General features: G+C 48.8%; 1 protein-coding gene and 1 non-coding gene across 2 annotated transcripts in view; both read right to left on the minus strand.

The window, feature by feature from the left end:
- Positions 1-1137: 1137 nt before the first annotated feature.
- Positions 1138-1210, minus strand: TRNAF-GAA. The gene has a single exon. It is a non-coding gene; the product is annotated as a tRNA-Phe (tRNA).
- Positions 1211-5954: 4744 nt separating this feature from the next.
- The window catches only part of LOC122449527 (oxysterol binding protein), a 31484-nt gene continuing 18039 nt past the window's right edge, over positions 5955-19399 (minus strand). The window contains exons 8-14 of the mRNA XM_043481167.1: positions 19123-19368; positions 18736-18856; positions 11879-11982; positions 10750-10845; positions 9837-10018; positions 8777-8997; positions 5955-8619 (exon numbers count right to left, since the gene is read on the minus strand). Coding sequence (XP_043337102.1) covers positions 8477-8619; positions 8777-8997; positions 9837-10018; positions 10750-10845; positions 11879-11982; positions 18736-18856; positions 19123-19368 — 1113 coding nt within the window. The 3' untranslated portion in view covers positions 5955-8476. The remainder of the gene's footprint in view (positions 8620-8776; positions 8998-9836; positions 10019-10749; positions 10846-11878; positions 11983-18735; positions 18857-19122; positions 19369-19399) is intronic.

Below are 19399 nucleotides of genomic sequence, written 5' to 3' on the forward strand. Positions count from 1 at the left end.
AATTGGGCGCCCTGTATTTGATTTGGTAACCCTAGTAATGGCAACCCACTCTAGTTCTCTTGCCTAGAAAATTCCATGGATAGAGAAGCCTGGTGGGCTACAGTCCATGGGGTTGCAAAGAGTTGGACACGACTGAGGGACTTCACTTTCACTTTAGTGTAGACATAAACCAAAAAGGAATTCCAACCTCTCACCCCACTTCACCCGGCCTCCGCCACCATCACCGAAAACTGTCCTTGTGTAGTCAAACTAAGCTGCAGTTGAGGGTCTCTTTGGCAGAGACGGGGCGGGGCTGTGGCCAACCCCGAAGGCAGCCCCCCACCCCGCAAGTGGCGGCTCCCTGCCTGCAACCCCCCGCCGCCCCCGCAGAGCCGGGAGCTACAGGCCCCCAAACACGCGGGGAAGATTGGAACCCGCAGCTCGCGGCGTGTGGTCCGAACCAGGAAGGCGGGATGAACTAGAAAGGGAATGAAGTGGAAGAGCCTGGTGCTTATTATACAGAGTGAAGTAAGTCAGGAAGAGAAAAAATAAATGTATGTTAACGCGTGTGTGTGGACCCTAGAAAGGTGGTACTGAAGAACCGATTTGCAGGGTAGCCGTGGAGACGCAGACAGAGGGAACAGAGGAGTGGACACGGTGGGGGAGGAGAGGGAGGGACGAAGTGAAAGAGTAACGTTGGAAAATATACATTATCACATGTGAAACAGAGAGCCAGTGGGAACTGGCTGGCGAGGCAGGGAGCTCAAATCCGTGCTGTGACGCCTGGAGGGGTGAGTGGGGTGGGGGTGAGGGGGGGTTCAAGAGGGAGGGGCATGTCTGCCTACGGCTGACTGCAGAAGCGAACACACTATTGTAACGCAATTATCCTCTAATTAAAAGCAAAATTTTTTTAAAAAGCGAAGAGCTCGTGGTGCTTGGGGAGAGCTGGTTACTCACGGACAAAAGGGCAGGGAAGGGACACTGACTTGATATTGACCAGCTTAAAAGCAAAGGTCGGAAAAAAAAAAAAGCAAAGGCATAGGGACCAGGGCTTCCTGTCCATCCAAGGGCAAATGAGGTCCCCCTCACTGGAGGGAGACAAGGATGCAAACAGAGGGTATTAGTGGAACATCCGTTGGTGGGGACGCCTAAAACCACTGCCGAAACCCGGGATTGAACCAGGGACCTTTAGATCTTCAGTCTAACGCTCTCCCAACTGAGCTATTTCCACAACTTGTAAAAAGTGGCTTCCTCATATCGGTAATGAAATATCTGCTTCCTTGTAGCAAAAGAAGGATTTGGATATATGTTTAGCAAGAGGTAGGCAAGGCCTCTCTTTATAAGCTAAAAGTAATAATTTTACTTTTCTCTTTTTCTAACTACCTTGCTATTTGTTTTTCTCATGTAAAAATAAATCATGAAAAAAAAATAAATAAAAATAAATCATGGACTTTTTTTCATGTTAGCTATGTAGACCTATTTCATTATTTTTAATGCTTACACAGTATTGGTTGTGTGGATATAACACAATCTACTTAATCAAATTCTTAATGATGGACATTTTAATTTTTTCCCTCAGTTTTCATTATTAAAAACAATACTGTAATGATTATTCTTTTGTATTTGTTTTTCTTGTGAGAAGGCAGATTTCACAAAACCAAAAGTTATGAACATTTGGAATTTTTCAGATATTGTCAAAGTGGCCTCAAGACTTGTATGGAAGAAAACAGTCAGGAAGGCCATTTGTAAAGATTCCCAATGTAAGTTTTCAATATAACCTACCGATGAAATATTATACACAGGGTCATGGTATCTGTATGTTAAAAGCATTGATTTGCAAAACCTAAATATTTAAAGTGTACTTCAATTTTGTTGAGGCTGTATATTGTCACCCTGCTTATTTAACTTATATGAATAGTACATCGTGTGAAATGCTGGGCTGGATGAATCACAAGCTGAAACCAAGATTGCCAGGAGAAATAACAACCTCAGATATGCAGATGATTCCACCTTTATGGCAGAAAATGAAGAGAAACTAAAGATCCTCTTGCTGAGAGTGAAAAAGCTGGCTTAAAACTGTCTTCAAAAACTAAAATCATGGCATCTGGTCCCATCACTTCACAGCAAATAAATGAGGTAAAAGTGAAAACAGTGACAGATTTTATTTTCTTGGGTTCCAAAAATCACTGCAGATGATGATTGCAGCAATGAAATTAGAAGTCACTTGCTCCTTGGAAGAAAAGTTATGATAAACCTAGACAGAGTACTAAAAAGCAGAGACATCACTTTGCCGACAAAGGTCCTTGTAGTCAAACTGTGGTTTTTCCAGTAGTCATGTATGGATGTGAGAGTTGGACCATAAAGAAAGCTGAGCACCAAAGAATTGATGCTTTCTAATTGTGGTGCTGGAGAAGACCCTTGAGAGTCCGTTGGACTGCTAGGAGATCAAACCAGTCCATCTTAAAGGAAATCAACCCTGAATTTTCACTGGAAGGACTGATGCTGAAGCTGAAACTCCAATACTTTGGCCACCTGATGCAAAGAGCCGACTCTTTGGAAAAGACTCTGATGCTGGGAAAGATTGAGGACAGAAGGACAAGCGGGTGCAGAGGATGAGATGGTTAGATAACATCAGTGACTCAATGGACGTGAGTTTGAGCAAACTCCTGGGAGATAAGTGATGGACAGGGAAGCCTAGCGTGCTGCAGTCCATGGGGTCGGAAAGAGTCGGACATGATTTAGCAACTGAACAACAAAACCTCAATTTTTGTAATCTCATCTTGGCATTTAAAAATTTTGAAACATATAGACATTGTCAAAAAGTGGAATTGACTCAGACCTTTCTCAAACTCTGAGAAGCAAGCTGTAGTTTAATAATATCCCCTAATATGCTGATTTATCCTACCTTCTCCTATTTCTTAATTTTTGACCCTTCCAATTCATATATTATATATATATAACTGCACTAGGCCAAGCTCTAACCTCTAACTGAGTAAGAATCTCTGTAGATGGGGCTCAGAATTATATATATATATATATATATATATATATATATATATATATATATATATATATATATTTTTTTTTTTTTTTAACTTGCAGGTGATTTCAATGTGCAGCCTCTCAGCATCTCATTCCTCAGTTTTCACAAAAATGTAGCCATTACATTTGGCCCTATGACTTTAATGTTTATTGGGATATGGTTGATTTACAATGTTGTGTTAGCTTCAGGGGCACAGCAAAATGAATCTGGGCCCATGTTTTAAATTGCTTCCTTAACCTCTCCACAGGCTCCTCCAACTCAGAATGCCCAAAGTGAACCCATCTTTCCCTCTAGACCTTCCATCTACGTTTCCAGAGCCAGAAAAATACAGATTCCTTCCTCCTTCCCTCTGCTCGCCACCAATAGTCATGCTCAAGTGCTCTTCATTCCTGTTCAACATGACTGGAATTCCTGCACCTCTCATTCTCACAATTTCTCCAGCCTCTTGATTGACTACCTATCACTCATTTTCCACACTGGAACTCACCATCCTGCTTACAGATCTTTCTTTGGCTCTCTCACTGAAAACAGAAACCAAGACTTCTTTAAAGTATATAAAGACGTGCGTGACTTGGGATTCACCTCCATCACCAAATCAGTGTCCTCTCCTTGATCCTAAACTCTAGCCATTCATGTAGCCGTCCAAACTCAGGATGCTTTCCTTGATTTTGGTCCTTGATTTTTGGTCCAGGCAGCATTTTATACTTTGCTCTTCCTCTAACTTGGAACTCTCATCTCAGATACATTCTCCTAGTTGTGGAAGGCTTCCGTGATGTCTTTATCCCCCCCTCCCTACTCCCTATAGGCGTGTTGCCACTCTACAGTGCCATTTATCAACCTAGATTGTAATTGTCCATTTATCTGAGCTCGCTATCCCTAATGTATATTATGTAACAAGTTGGAAGTCAGTGTTTAATGAATGAAGACATACTTAGCCATATCTATCTCAGGGCCTACTGGTTTTTCAGTGTGTGTTAGTCACTCAGTTGTGCCCAACTCTTTGAGACCCCATGGACTGTAGCCCACCAAGTTCCTCTGTCCATGGAATTTTCCAGGCAAGAATACTAGAGAAGGTTGCCATTCCCTTCTCCAGGGGATTTCCAGACCCAGGGATTGAACCTGTGTCGCTTGTGCTGCAGGCCGATTCTGTGCTGTCTGAGCCAACAGGGAAGCCCAAACATCTGGTTCTTTCCTAACGTCTAAAATCACCCTACCAAACTCAGGCCTGACTTCTGCAAGGCTATTTATAGAAGAATCTGAGATCGCTAGTTCTCACCTTTAAGGAAGCTGCATCTGATCAGCTTGTTAGCTTCCCCTGGGGAATCAAGGTGAACCCCAAGAGAAGCACTTTACCTGAAAAGACGGTAGGGAGGAAAGCCTGAGGAGAATGTAACCACCATCTATTTTATGAACTTTGGAACGGAAAACCAAGGAAGCCTTCGGGAATGCTTCCCACAGGGCAGAGCACATTACTGGGCAAAAGCTTTATAAACCTTTTTTATTTTTTTTAATAAACCTTTAGAAGCAAACTCTTAAGTTTTTAGAACAATGTTAAGAGTTTCACAAGATATATACCTTATAGTAAATACGTTCTAATGATTTTTCTATACTTCCTTTTAGGACTATAAGTTGATTTTCATTTGTCCTGCTGAAAGTAGAGCAGATCCTTGAAATGCAGAGGTAATGTTTTTGTGGGACTTCAGAGGTCCCTGTGGAGAAGGAAATGGCAACCCACTCCGGTATGCTTGCCTGGGATAATCCCACGGACAGAGGAGCCTGGCGGGCTACAGTCCGTGGGATCACAGAGTCGGACACGACTGAGTGACTGGGCAGAGTTCCCTGACAGATGCAATAATGTATCATTTCGCTGAGTCATATGTAATTTTGAATCATGAGGAAGGTAGACTCCTGGGGATCTCTGTCCCAGCCCATCATGTCACAGCAGCCCCTTAAAGAACTGAAGGAAGGATGTTGAAAGGATGGAGCTAGACAGCGTCATACTGAGTGAAGTAAGAAAGAGAAGGAGAAATATTATATGACATCCCTTACATGTAGAATCTAAAAAGAAAGGATACAAATGAACTTACAAAACATAGAGACTCACAGACTTAGCAAATGAACTTACGGTTGTGTGGGGAGCAGTGTGGGGAGGGCCAGTGAGGGAGTTTGGGGTGGACATGCACACACTGCTGTATTTTATTTAAAATGGATAACCAACAGGACCTATTGTTCAGCACGTGGAACCCTGTTGAATGTTATGTGGCAGTCTGGATGGGAGGGGATTTGGCGGGGGGAGAATGGATACATGCATGTGCATGGCTGAGTCCCTCCACTGTTCACCATCAGCTACACCCCAACACAAAATAATACGTTAAAAAAATAAAGAAGAATGTTGAAATGTTTTGGGTACATTAGACTGCCCCTACTGGAGGAAATTACACACCACCTGCTATTCAAGATTGCAGGATGCAGCTCTCACAAATGTCAGGGGTCTACTACCATGTTATGGCTGTCAGAAAAACCACTGCTGACACTTCACACCAAGCCCAGTAACGGGAATCGGGCAAATGACTGTACCAGATAAGTGGCCTTCCCGGGAACCAGGCTCGAAAAAATAAACCCTGACAATGCAGCTGATTTTGTGGGCATGAGAGCTGTGAGAAGTGAAGGCGTCAGGAGGCCGAACTTCAAGAATGCTCCTTCCTTCAGGTAGGACTCCCCACAAGCTATTATCCACATTAAGAAGCTTCTGGAAAGAGAGATACCCATTTCTTCACGATGTATAGTCCAGGAGGAGGAAATGACTTAGCTACCCGCTGCCTTCCCACCCAGTGGCTCACAGAACACAAGGTTGTAAAGGTCGCAAACTCCAGGGTTAAACAAACCCAGCTTGGAATTCCAGTGGTGTGACTAACCAATCAACTACGTGACCTTGAGTAAATTAGTTTATTTTCTGAGTGTCTTTCTTCATATTCAGCATGACAACTGTAACATGAACACCTTAAAAATTGTTGGAGTGGAAGCCAGGCAACGTTGAGCGCTTCGATCTCAGGACCCTGGACAAAGAAACATACGCTCAGAGGACAGGGGCTGCCCCCTCAGGCCAGGAATTGGCATTGCCCTCCTCGGAGGCCTCCAAGCCGCTTCCACAGCTTTGCCCACCTTCTCCCCTCCTTGAACTTTGCAGAGAAAAACTAAACTAGCATTTTCAGTGTCCTCATGTCTTTCCAAGGTCTTCCAATCACCTCTCAGTTGCTTATGTTCAAAACACAGAATTTGAATCCCTGCGTGGATCAGCTAAGATCCTGAGAATTTAAACAGGCAGGTGAAATTAAGTTCAGTCAAACATCTGGAAATCCATGCCCAGTTTTTCTCGCAGTTTCTCATGAAGATCAAGTTCCCCAACTCCCAAAAAACAAATCACAGTGGGGCCAGTTCTCCACCTCTTCCTGCTGCCTCCTACTCAGTAGAAGTGAATCAGACAAACAATCTGACTTTTAAAAAATTATTTAATTTAGTAGTTTTCTTGGAAAAAAAATTCAATAAGGCAAAAAAAACTGAAAATATATATAGTTTTGTTTTGCTTCCGTGTGACTTTATTTCACCTGAAGGACTGGAAGCCTCTTCCTTGAGCAGGAATCTGAGGATCAGGCTGGAGACGTAGTGCAGATGGAGGAGGCAGGGGGTGGGGGGAGAGAGCAGGGAGTTCAGTCTCCGGGGGAATCCCACCGGCCGAAGCACCCACCCCAGGAGCGGGTCACTGCTTCCATGGGGCTCCCTGAAGGTGGCAGCCCTGCCGTAACCCCTCACTCGTGCTGGGAAGCGAGTCCCCGGAGGCAGTTCCCCACGGCCACCAGGCAGGGCGGGCGGGGAAGGAGCAGGCCTGGTTCCCCGGCAGAAATCCAGTTTCCCTGCGGGGACGGCTTCCCCTGGAATGATTCCCCGCAAGGACCCACGCTGGCTGAGGCTCGGCAGTTAAGGAACAGAAACAGAGAACACCAACGAAGAGCAGACAAGGAAGGCACCTCGATTTGTGATCCTCAACCACGGGTGGGCGGCACGGGGTCAGATTTCCGACCAGAGACAACTGAAACAAAACAAAGACGGGAAAAAAAAAGGAAATCTGGGCCAGACAGGAGCGGTTCTCTTATCAGCCCCGGTTCCCAGGAAGGAGGATCAGCTATGCGGCGCTGCGCTTGGGCAGAGGCAGGCTGCAGCCGCAAACGCCCCTCCTGCCCGACTACCCACACTCTCCCGGGTGGAGGAGGACAGAACGCTGGGCAAGGGGGCAGGGCTTCGTCCTCCAGAGTCGGGTGAGGAGAGCGGAGCTGAGACAGCAGTGGGCGCCCAGGATGCGACCCGCGGACACAGACCCTGCCGGGTGATCGCGGGACGTGTCCGCCCAAGGGGGCTCCCATCCGCACTAGTGTGTCCAAGAGTCCCTGGGGGACAAGTGAGATCAGAGAGCAAGATTCTTAACGGGAGGGAGGGAAATCAAACAGAAAATTCGGACTTTTCTCTACATATATATAATATACAGGTATTTAACACATTATTCCAGAAGTGGCTTCAGTCCGTGGGTTCTGAGAGATGGTGAAAACTCACTCGGAATAAACGCCTTCTCTCAGATTCTGAAGTGTGGCAGAATGGGGCAGGTAATGCTTTGTTCCTCGAGGCACAAACCTGAGCGGGTATGTGCCCAGAGATGGAGAGAGAGCGAGAAGAAGACAGGAGAGGGGAGGAGAAGGCGGCGGGGACGGTGGGGTGAGGGGGCGGGAGAGTGCGGCGGCCAGCCGTGTCCACGTGGCCTCGTGCTCCGGGTTCTCCGAAGCACTCTGCCTGAGCGAGTCCGTAAAGTCCCTCGTGAGGACAAGGCAACCCTCCTGCGACGCCCGAGGGGCCTCGGCGGCCGTCAGCGAAGGTGGAGAACAGCAGCGGGGTGTGCTAACGAGCGAAGACACTGCCAAGCATGACCTCTGCGCGTCCCGGTCCTGCAGACGAGCCCCTCGCGGGCGCCTCGTGCGGCCTGGCCATCTCCTGGGCTGTGCCTCGGCTCCACCACGGCGCTCACGATGCTCCGTGGCCAAGTCTGAACGTGTTTCTTTTTCGAGGGACCCTCTAGGATCAGCTCGCACGGCACAAGGCCGGGCGCCCCGCAGCAGTGTGCTCCGCGGGCCTGGCTGAGCGGCAGCTCCGGGGTGGGGGTGAGGGCCAGCATCTCAGGGGGTGGGTGGGGCCCCCGACTCTGGAGAAGTTGGGGGCGCCTCCCCGACAAGCACGCGGGGTCCAGAATGTTGATTTCAGGGTCAATCAGCTAAGGCAACCAGCCAATCACCACCAACCGGGTCTGCTTCTGGTGACTGATTCGGAACAAGAAGTGATTGGTTAAGACAGACGAGCTCGAGCAGGCGGCGCCGGCAGCAGTCCGCGGGCTCCTCCTCCTCGGCGGCTCCTTCAGAAGATGTCAGGGCACGAGTCCCAGTCCTGCCGCTCCTTGCACTCCCAGTAGCCGCCGCGGTAGATGTGCGTCAGCTCCCGGGTCACCGGGTCCTTCCTGCGCTCGAACCACAGCGCCTTGTAGGGGTCGTGGGCCGTGCCTGTCGGGCAAGAGGCGGGGAGGCAGGATCAGGGCGTGGGCCGCGGGCGCCTCCCTCAACCGGGGCGCGGACACGGGGGCGCGTCCCTCAACTGGGGCGCGGACACGGGGGCCTGTCCGTCAACTGGGGTGCGGACACGCGGCAGAGGCGCCCTTACCGTCTTCCGTGGCCCTCATGGCCTCGGCCTCGCGCTTCTTCCTCGCAAGCCGCTGCTTCTCCTCCAGGCGCTGCTTCTCCGCGTTCGCCTCATCCCAGCGCCCGTTCTCCATCAGCCTCTGGTCGGGCCGCAGCCGGCTGTCCGTGGGCGCGGTGCCGGCCTCCCAGGCGTTGAGGGTCAGAGCCAGCTCGGAGAAGTAGTACATGTTCTCCGCGTTCTTCCTGCAGGGCAGGGGTCAGGAAGGGACGGGCACCGCCAGAGTCCAGAGCCCCGTGAGCCAGAGCCCAGCTGAGCTCGCGCCAGGGATACAGCCCCCAGGTGCCCACAGAGCCTGTGGGTGCGCCTAACTAAGAGACCTGGCGGACCGTCCCCTCCCAGGACACCGCCCCCCCCCACCTCAGGGCCCCCCACCTGGACGGTTTCCTGGGTGTGGGATATGCTCAGTTAAAATTAGGAAGACTGAAACATTCTACTAAATAAAACTTCAAATTTGTTTCCTTTTACTTTTTGCTACTTTCTGGGATAACCTTGGCTATCACTAGGACTGAACATATTAAATGACGACAGCAGACAAACGGTCTCCACCTTAATTATTTCCAAAGTCCTGGACATTGTCTCAGGGACCATCATATCGCCATGAGCCTTTAGGCCACAGGTGGTAGGGAGCCTTCTCCCTTGGCCCTTTCTGAACAGTTTTGCTCTAAATTACAGAAAAATATTCTTCTGAATCACAACCCGAAGGACTGCTCTGGTGTGTGCATGCTCAGTCATCGGGTCTGACCGTGACCGCATGGACTGCAGTCTGCCAGGCTCTTCTGTCCATGGGATTTCCCAGGCAAGAAAATACTGGAGTGGGTTGCCGTTTCCTTGTCCACCAAAGGACCTTTAGGAGACACCAAATCATTTTTGGGCAGGTGTGGTCTGAGTCATTTGAACTCTCCTGGGACAAGGCCCGCAACAACCCCGCCCCACAGGGCCGCCTTTCGGTCCTCTGCCAGCGCTGGTCCGCACAGACTTAGGCGGGAGGGCAGGGGAGGGACGCCGCCACGGCGATACTCACGGTAGAGGGTTCCGCTTCCAGAGCAGCACCCTGCTCTCCTCCGCGTCGTGGCCGCGCTGCCGGGCGTCACCCCCGTTCTCCCCGGGGACCGGCTGTGCTTTGAAGCAGTCCATTTTCTCATCCCATGTGCCCAGCAACACGAAGTGAACTCTGCCCGACGGGTCGGTCACCTCCCCCGTCACCTAGGGGTGGAGAGCAGGCTCGGGAGCACGGCGGCACCGGGGACGCGCCCCAGAGCCTGGCCCTGGGGCAGGCTGCTTGCACCCCGCTGCAGACTACGGGAGCCGCTGGACTTACTCCGTGGGAGTGTGCTTGAACTGCTCAAAGGGCCAGCCTCATGAATGGGGGCTTCGTTACCATTTTGTGGTACAGGGCTTTTTTTCCTAACGATGTACACAAGAAAAGGGTCTGACCGTACTCGGGATTATGTTGTGTTCTTCTCCCCAGAAATCAGAGAGACCACAGACGAACCTGTTCACTCTCCCAACACAACTCCCGGCACAGTTCCCCTGCGGCGGTAACAGAAGCCTCGCTCAGACTTCACAGGGGTCGCGCCACCCGTGCCTTCTTCCCGCAGTCCTCTCCTCAGTCCTGCCGCAGCGGTTCCCGTTTTCAGTCTCTCCTGGTTCTGTTTGTCTGTCTGTTTGCCACACTCACTCAGTTTGCAGGATCCTAGCTCCCCGACCAGGGATCGAACCTGGGCCCACAGCAGTGAAAGCACCCTCAGCACTGGGCCAACTCTACTATCTCGCTGCTCTTGACTTTCACTTTCTAACTTACTGTCTTTTGCTGAGGTTCTCCTTTACCTCTCCTTTTTTTGAACGCACACACATCCATCTATGCCAGCCTCAAAGGAAGAGACTTTCTGCAGGACATACACTAGGTGAAAAACACTTTAATCCCAACTTCTTACCTTTCTCGCGACGTCCCGAGAGAAGTAGCTATAAGGAACAAATTTAAGATTGCACTTGTCCCCTGTCTTGTGATTCACGATGTCAATCTCACCAGACTATGAAAAGAAAAGAACCATGGACTGTTTTATTAAGACTGAATGACCTGGATATACGCTAAGCCCCACGCCTCATAATTCTTTTCTTTTCAGTCTTATGTTCTTGCACTCCTACACTTAAGATTCAGGTCTCAGTCATTCTTGAGATGCTCTAAAATGCTTTTATCATCTTGGTATTCCTGGTTGGAATCAAGGCCAAATGACCTTTTTTTTTTTAAAACTGTGTGTCACGTTAGGTGGCATAATTCAGCCTTTGGCATGCACGTTGACATTCACATTATAATTTACCTTCCCGAACCGATCCTCCACTCGTACCCTTCATGAACTCCGTGCTTAAATCAAAGGGTTCTACCCCCAGCTTCAAGACTACACGTGGTGGGCCTTTCTGTATTTTATTCATTTCACTCTCTCCTCCTTTCCATCTTGTGAACCCCAATCCACTCGTGAAGACTCAGCTTCATTCCCACACCTACTGTGAAGCCTCTCCCACTGTTCGGACAATATTCTCCTTTTTCCTAAATTTACTGCAACCATTGTCTTAAGAGCAAATTGACAATGAACTAGATATTATCTTAGCACACCTCTTAGGCGGGTCGTTTTGCCAAATACTTTTCATCCTACACATATTTGTCGTAAGTCTCCAATGATAAAATAACTCTTGAGGGACAACGCCCCATCTGACTTGGAACCCCAAAAACCCCAGGCTCCACCCGGCAGTGCATGCTTGATGCGCAAGGAGAGGACAGAGGGTGGGAGCCGTGCTCATCACTTTCTTGGAGCCCTCCTGGTGCCTGACACAGTCCTAGGAGAGCAGTCACCCACCAATGTGGGAACCTGGTCATTTACAGACAACAGTCTGTGGTACGAAAAGTCGGCAGTTTGGGAGTGTGGTTACTGCCTGAGAGGAATTGCCTCGGTGAAACTGAGAAACCAGGAATGGCAGTCGGGGTCCAGATCACACATCCTGAACACTGCAAAGATGGACGAAAGGATTCTTCTGAGCTCCAGAAGCGCTGAGAGGCCCTTTGCTCACCTGATCAATCCACAATTTGCCCACGATGATGTTGTGCACTGTTGTGGTCACTTTCTTCCAAGTGTAGTGGTGCCCAGTTGCATGGAAAATACAGTGGATGCTACCTAGAAGCAGAGAGTGGTACACATATTAAGCTGAACGTTAGAAAAACAGCCCCATGCTGGCTGCGGCCCTCATCTCACGGGGAGGGGACAGAAACTCAGGCCAGGGTCCTCCCGGGCCTGCTTCCCTGCGTCTCTCCACCGGCAGGTCCTGACTTTATAGCTCTCACCAGATAGTCTCGGTGAACACCAAACCAAAGTCAGGGGTTTGAATGGGAGATTCAAAATAATTTAAAAAATCTCAGAAGACATATATAGTTTTTTCAAAAATTTTTTTTTTCGATGTGGACCTTTTTTCCCCAAGTCTTTATTGAATGCATTACAACACTGCTTCTGTTTTATGGATCTCTGGCTCTGAGGCACAGGGGAGGTCCCTGAGCAGGGACTGAACCCAAACAGCCTAAACTGGAAGGTGAAGTCTTAACCACTGGACGCCAAGGACATCCCAAGACACACACTACATAGCACAGCGCCTTCCGGGTCACAGCCCGGGAGCACTGATGAAAGGAGCAGTGCCTGTGGCTCAGGGACGTCCCCTTGTGCAGAGGGCCGCAGCGGGCGCGCCCACAGGGACGCCCTCGGACACGCCCACAGGCACGCCCTCGGACACGCCCACAGGGACGCCCTCGGACACGCCCACAGGCACGCCCTCGGACACGCCCACAGGCACGCCCTCGGACACGCCCACGGACACGCCCACAGGGACGCCCTCGGGCACGCCCACAGGCACACCCTCGGACACGCCCACGGACACACCCACAGGCACGCCCTCGGACACGCCCTCGGACACGCCCATGCCCTCGGACACGCCCTCGGGCAGCGACGCTGACGGCAGCAGTGGCAGGCGCGCAGTCCGTGTGCTTGCACCAGACGCTGCACCGGGCCCCCACCCCCGAGCAAACATCTCCTCTGCCCACCGCAGCCCACAGTCCTGCCTTCCCTCCGCCACCGCAGTGACGGCCCCAGCAGCGCTGGCCTGGACCCCTTCTTGGCCTCCCAGCTTCCACACTGGTCCTCCTGAAGTCTCTAGGCAAAATGATCTGTCTAAACATACCACGTCAACTTTCCACGCCAGAGAATCCCTCAGTTCCTCCCACTGCAGTGAGAGAAAGACTCAACTCCTTTCCACAGAATACAAGACCCTCAAGAGCTTCCCCAGAGCCCCAAAACCAGCCGCGGTGGCCTTACCGCTGCTCACGCATGCTATGCTTGCTCGGGGCCCTCAGCTCTGGGCTCTCTCTGCCTGGAACACACTCCCCCAGATCGTCTCCTGGTCTTGGTTCCCTGTATCCTCAGGTCTCAGGTCAGATGTAACCTTCTCAGAGAATCTCCCGACTCCCCCAGCCAGGGAGACGCCACCCCCTGCCTTCCTCCACCACTACCCCCAGCCCCCACTCACTCTAGTTTCTTCACGGGACTACCACTATCTAAAATTAAAGTATTTATTTACTTTTTGTCTACTTAAGAAAAGAATGCAAACTAAATGAGGACAAAGTGGCTTTTGTTCACCATCGTACACCTACCTAGGATAGTTGCCAGCAGATAGTGGGCACTCAAATCCCTGCTGATACCTTAGCTGGCAGGCATCGTTAACCCCTATATCTGCTTCCTACTGCTGCTGGAACCAACTGCAACAAACTCCGCAGCTTAAAATAACACAGCTTACTCTTTTACAGTTCTGAAGGCAGAATCTAAAATCAGGTGTCAAAGGAGGCAAGAATAAACAAAGGGGCAAAGACAGCCTCTGCAATAAGTGGTGCTGGGAGAACTGGATAGCAATGTTCAAAAGAATGAAATTAGAACACTTCCTAACACCACACACAGAAATAAACCCAAAATGGATTAAAGACCTACATGTAAGACCAGAAACTAAAACTCTTAGAGGAAAACAAAGGCAGAACCACTCGATGACAAATCACAGCAAGATCCTCTATGACCCACCTCCTAGAGTAATGGAAATAATACCAGAAAAACAAACAACCCAATCAAAAAGTGGGGAAAAGACCTAAACAGACATTTCTCCAAAGAAGACATACAGATGGCAAACAAACACATGAAAAGATGCTCAACATCACTCATTATCAGAGAAATGCAAATCAAAATTACAATGAGATAACACCTCACACCGGTCAGAATGGCCACCATCAAGACGTCTACAAACAATAAATGCTGGAGAGGGTGTGGGGAAAAGGGAACGAAGGCTCTTGCACTGGTGGTAGGAATGTAAACTGATACAGCCACTGTGGAGAACAGTGTGGAGATTCCTTAAAAAACCAGGAATAAAACCGCCATGTGACCCAGCAATCCCACTCCTAGGCATATACCCCAAGGACACCAAAACTGAAAAAGACACGTATGTCAGTCCTCATTGCAGCACTACCTACAGGAGCTAGGCGTGGCTCTGACGGTTAAGAGTCTGCCTGCAACACTAGAGACCCGGGTTCGATCCCTGGGTTGGGAAAATCCCCTGGAGAAGGAAATGGCAATGCACTCCAGTGTTCTTTTGTTGAGTTAATTCAGTCGTGCCCGACTCTTTGCGACCCCGTGGACTGCAGCCCACCAGGCTCCTCTGTCCATGAGATTTTCCTGGCAAGGATACTGGAGTGGGTTGCCATTTCCTTCTCCAGGGGATCTTCCCAACCCAGGGAAGTATTCTTACCTAGAGCCTATTACACAGAGTGAAGTAAGTCAGAAAGAGAAAAACAAATCTCATATACTAATGTACATATATGGAATCTAGAAAGATGGTGCTGATGAAATTATGTGCAGGGCAGCAATGCAGACACAAGAGAACAGACTTCTGGACATGATGGGGCGGGGGGCGGGTGGCGTCTGCAGAGAGCAACAGGGAAACACACATCCCTGTGTGTAGAACAGATGGAAACGAGAGTTTGCTGTAGGACTCCGGGGACTCAACCCGGCTCCGTCTCACCCTCCAGGGCTGAGATGGGGAGAAGACGGGAGGGAGGCTCCAGAGGGAGGGGATATGTGTGTACCTACGGCTGATTCCTGGTGATGTCTGGCGGAAACCAACACAATTCTGTAAAGCAATTATCCTTCAATTAAAAATAAATAAATTTAAAATTAAAAAAAAAAAAACAACCAGGTGCCAGCAAAGGCGTGTCCTTATGACGTCTCTAGGGGAGAATCTATCCTCATGTTTCTTCCAGCTGCCACAGGCCACCTGCACTCTTTGGTTTCCAAGGATCACTCACATCTCTTGCTTCTGTTGTCACTGACTGAACCTCCAGCCTCTCTCTAATAAATACCCTGTGATTATATCAGGCCCAGAGAAAAATCCGGACCATCTCCCCATCTCCAGGTGGTGATAACAGTTGGAGCACTTGAAGAAATAATGGCCAAAAATTCCCCAAGTTTGATGAAAAATACTCATCTACACATCCAAGAAGTCCACTGAATGCCAAGCAGGATCAACTCAAAGAGCAAGACATACAAACCCTCCACAATTAAATTAGAAAGACAGCGTCAAAGAGAATCGGAAAAGCCCAAAAGGAACAGAGGTGACCGCATCACAGGCAAGCCATCCGCAGAGACCACGGGGGCAGAGGCAGTGGGAACACATGGTCAAGAGGCTAAAAGACAAAGACCGTCAAGCCCAGAAGTCCATGTCCAGCAAAACTGTCCTTCACAGACAAAGGAGAACTCAAGACATTCCCAGAAAAACAAAACCTGAAAGAATTCATCATTAGCAGATCTCACCTTCAAGAAATACTCAAGGAAGTCCTTCAGGCTGAAATGAAAAGACACTAGACACTGACTTAAATCACCTTAAGAGATGAAGAGACCAGTAAGTGCTCAGTCGCGTATGCCTCTTTGCAACCCCATGGACTGTCGCCCACCAAGCTCCTCTGTCCATGGAATTCTCCAGGCCAGAACACTGAAGCGTGTAGTCATTCCCTTCTCCAGGGGATCTTCTGGACCCAGGGATCGAATCTGGGTCTGCCGCATTACAGGCAGATTCTTTATCATCTGAGCCACCATTAAAAGACAATTATGTTATAAAACGTCGATGGAATTACAATGTAGAAAAATGGTTTGTATGACAATAAAAGCACAAAGGAGGGAGAAGGTAATGGATCCATACAAGGGCAAAGTTTTTATATATTATAGAAATTCAGTTGTATTAATCTGAACTAGATTATTAGAAGGTTTTAATACCCAGGGTAACCACAACAAAAATATCTTTAAAGATCACAGTAAAAGAAATAAGGGAATTAAAATGGTAAGCTAGGAAAATACCTATTTAATATAAAGAACTAATGGACAGAGGAACAAAAAAGACATAAGATGTACAGAAACAAGATACCAAAATGGCAGATGTAAACCCTAACTAATCAATCAGTAATTATAATAAATATAGATGGATTAATCACTCTAAGCAAAAAGCAGAAACTGGAAAAATGGATAAAATGCATAAGGAGGAATTCTGACCACAGTGCTACTAGAGCAAACTCAAGGCACACAGAGGCCGGCAGTCACCACACAGACCAGCGGGCTGAGTGTGGTTTCATTCAGCCTTAGACGGTGACTCTTCTCAGGTTTGAGAACTCCAACTGTGAAAGAATAGTCTTACTTAAATGCATCTCTTTAAACTGCAAGTTGCCACTCAATTCCAAAGTGAGTGGATGAATAAACTCGTATCTATCCTCTCTACAGTCTTCATAATTTTACAAACATCAATTACATTGCTTTCCTAGAAGCATTCTTTTTTCCAGATTGCAAGAATTCTAACCTTTTCAAAGTCTATTTTACAAGAAGACTCAGACTTCTATCTGCCTCACTTATAACCCTGTGTGTACCTCTTTCACCAGTGACATCCATCAGCTTAACGATTTACCCTCTGAGAGGTGAACATCCCTGAATATGTGAAAATTAAATTGCATGACTCTCCTTCCAAGTCACGGATGCAAAAGTATTAAATACAACCATCCCCAGGGCTAACATCTGGAAATCCCTCTTTATATCTCTGTATTCAGATTCCTGTCACGTCAATTCTTTGTTCAATTTCCCTACAAAGGCAGAGATCTCTGCTTTGTTCACTTATATTTTCCCAAACATCTTAGAACTACATCTAGTATGTGGTAGATACACTCAATATCGAATCCTTAAAAAACCATAGGAATGGAATCCAAACAATTTTTGAACTCTTTAAAAATTGGATCTACCACTTTTATCATGTTACTATAGTTATTTACCCCTTAAAGAATTTGAGATTAGTCAAATTACAGAGAAAATGTTCAGCAGATCATTGGTAATTTGGGTCTACTACTCTTTTTAAAATGCATACCCTCTCAGAATTAAATACATATAATCCACCCCTTTAGTGATCCTCAGGGTGCTCTGAAACTCTTCTGCATGGATGAATTTACACGGCAACATAACCACTGACACTCAGGTTTGCAGATTAGGAGTGAACATCTCAAGTGTTTACTACTCTCAACCTAACACACTTCTGAAACTATTCGCTTCAAAGACAGTTAAGCAATTAGAACCTTTTTACAGGTTCTCAGGAAAAGATCAAGACTGAAATCAGTTAGTCTCCTTTTCACCTTGGGGTCTCTTGCATATTAATCATGAAGCAATAAAGTTAACACTTCAGTTTCACTTCCAACATCCTTGGATTTTTTTCTAATGTCTGGTTTGCACTGTACCTGTTACACTGTGTGTTTTCTGAGGGAAAGCGGGTGGAATAGAGCAGAAGGCTGTCCTGCAACAACCCAGCCCTGCAGCTCTGCCTCCTGAAAGATGAAAACCCGGAAAGCGAAAGGCACACAGAGCTCAGGCGCCTACTGTCAGCTGTCTCCAGGCGACTTGGCCTCTCGATCTGCTCTGGGTTTCTTTTCCTGCAGACCAGCATTCACTCTTCGACACATACAGGGTCAAACGTGGCTGCTCTTGCTGAACTTGCAAAGAGCATCAAGAGCCTGCTACACTTTTTGAATAACTGCTTTTCACCTGAAGCACAGACATGCTAACACGGCATACTAGGATTCCTATTCCCAGGCTGGATCCTTTAGGTCTTAGTGCAAAATTAACGTGTAATCCAGTAAGATCTTTTAAAACAAAGTTTCACCTTACCTGGAGCTTACCCCTTACATAAGGGATACCTAACCCCTCTGATGGAGGGAGGGGGAGGGGCTGCCAGGAAACCTAACCTTGCAGCCACAGGAGTTCTGGTCTGTGGCGAGAAACTGCCTGCTAGGGAAGGAGGGGCAACACCACCAGTTTAAAGACAGAACTTTTAAAGAGCACGCTGAGATGCATATCCTAAAATAGTACTTAAAAGTAAAAGGAAGGGTCAAAGTGTTAGTTGCTCAGTCCTGTCCAACTCTCTGCAACCCGATGGACTCCTCAGTCCATGGGATCCTCCATGCAAGAACACTGGAGTGGGCTGCCACTCTTCTCCAGCGGATCTTTAGAGTAGGGATCAAACCTGTTTCCCCTGCACTGCAGGCAGTTTCTTTACCATCTGAGCCACCAGGGAAGCCCCCCAAAATAAAGATGCGTCAGATGTAAGCTAAGAAGACAAAGAACCTGTGACTGAGTGGGTCCCTAAACAGTCTCTCAGCCCTCATTCACCCCACGGCTGAGAAGTTACGTGACCTGCAGAGCTGGCTCCCAGGTTCAGTACCCGAACCAGGCCTCCAGGCTCCCGGCTCCAGAACCAGCAACCTCCTCTGTCCCGCCAGGACGGCCTTCCTTCCTGGAGCACCCCCACCCAGGTGCTGGCCTTACCGAGAGGCATAATGGAGAGGTATTTGCCGCGAAACTTGCTGGTGATCTTGATCTCCTGCCGCAGCGTCCAGCCGTTTCTGGACTCGGCATGGTGTGCAGCCGCGGGGGGGTGGTGGCTCACCTGGAAGAGACCGGGAGCTCCAATGAAAAGGCAGGAGGGGAGGAGACGCCGCCCAGTCACGCCCCGGGTTCCCGCTGGAGGGCGCAGGCCCACAGCCCTAGGTGAGCATCAGGGCCTCCACGGCTGACGTCCAGAAGGAGAGGAAGGCAGTCTGGGGTGGCAGCGTCTGGAATGTCTGCAAATGCTAACGCCCAGGGTGGGGAGCAACCCCCCGAATCCCCTCTTCCTCAAGCAGGAAGCGTGCCACAGTCCTGAGGCTCCTTCACCTGCTCACAGAGGGATCGGTAGCCATTCTCCTCTAACCGGTCCAGCTCAAAGGTCTCCCCAAGGAGTGGGTTGAATGGCTTGCTGGTACGGAAGACAGTAGTGGAGTAGGAGGACACGGTGAAAGCTGCAACATAACAGAGCTGTTCTAGAGAGTTCTCACACTTGGCAGCCCGGTCTAACAGCTCATGGTACTCCAGGTCTTCAGTGAGGCGCTGAAGCATGGATAAGGGCTCGTTAAAGTTCACCTGTCAGGAAAAGAGCAGATGTAAACGCCTT

This window comes from Cervus canadensis, chromosome 11 (assembly GCF_019320065.1).
Source record: "Cervus canadensis isolate Bull #8, Minnesota chromosome 11, ASM1932006v1, whole genome shotgun sequence".
In the NCBI taxonomy this organism is placed as follows: Eukaryota; Metazoa; Chordata; class Mammalia; order Artiodactyla; family Cervidae; genus Cervus; species Cervus canadensis.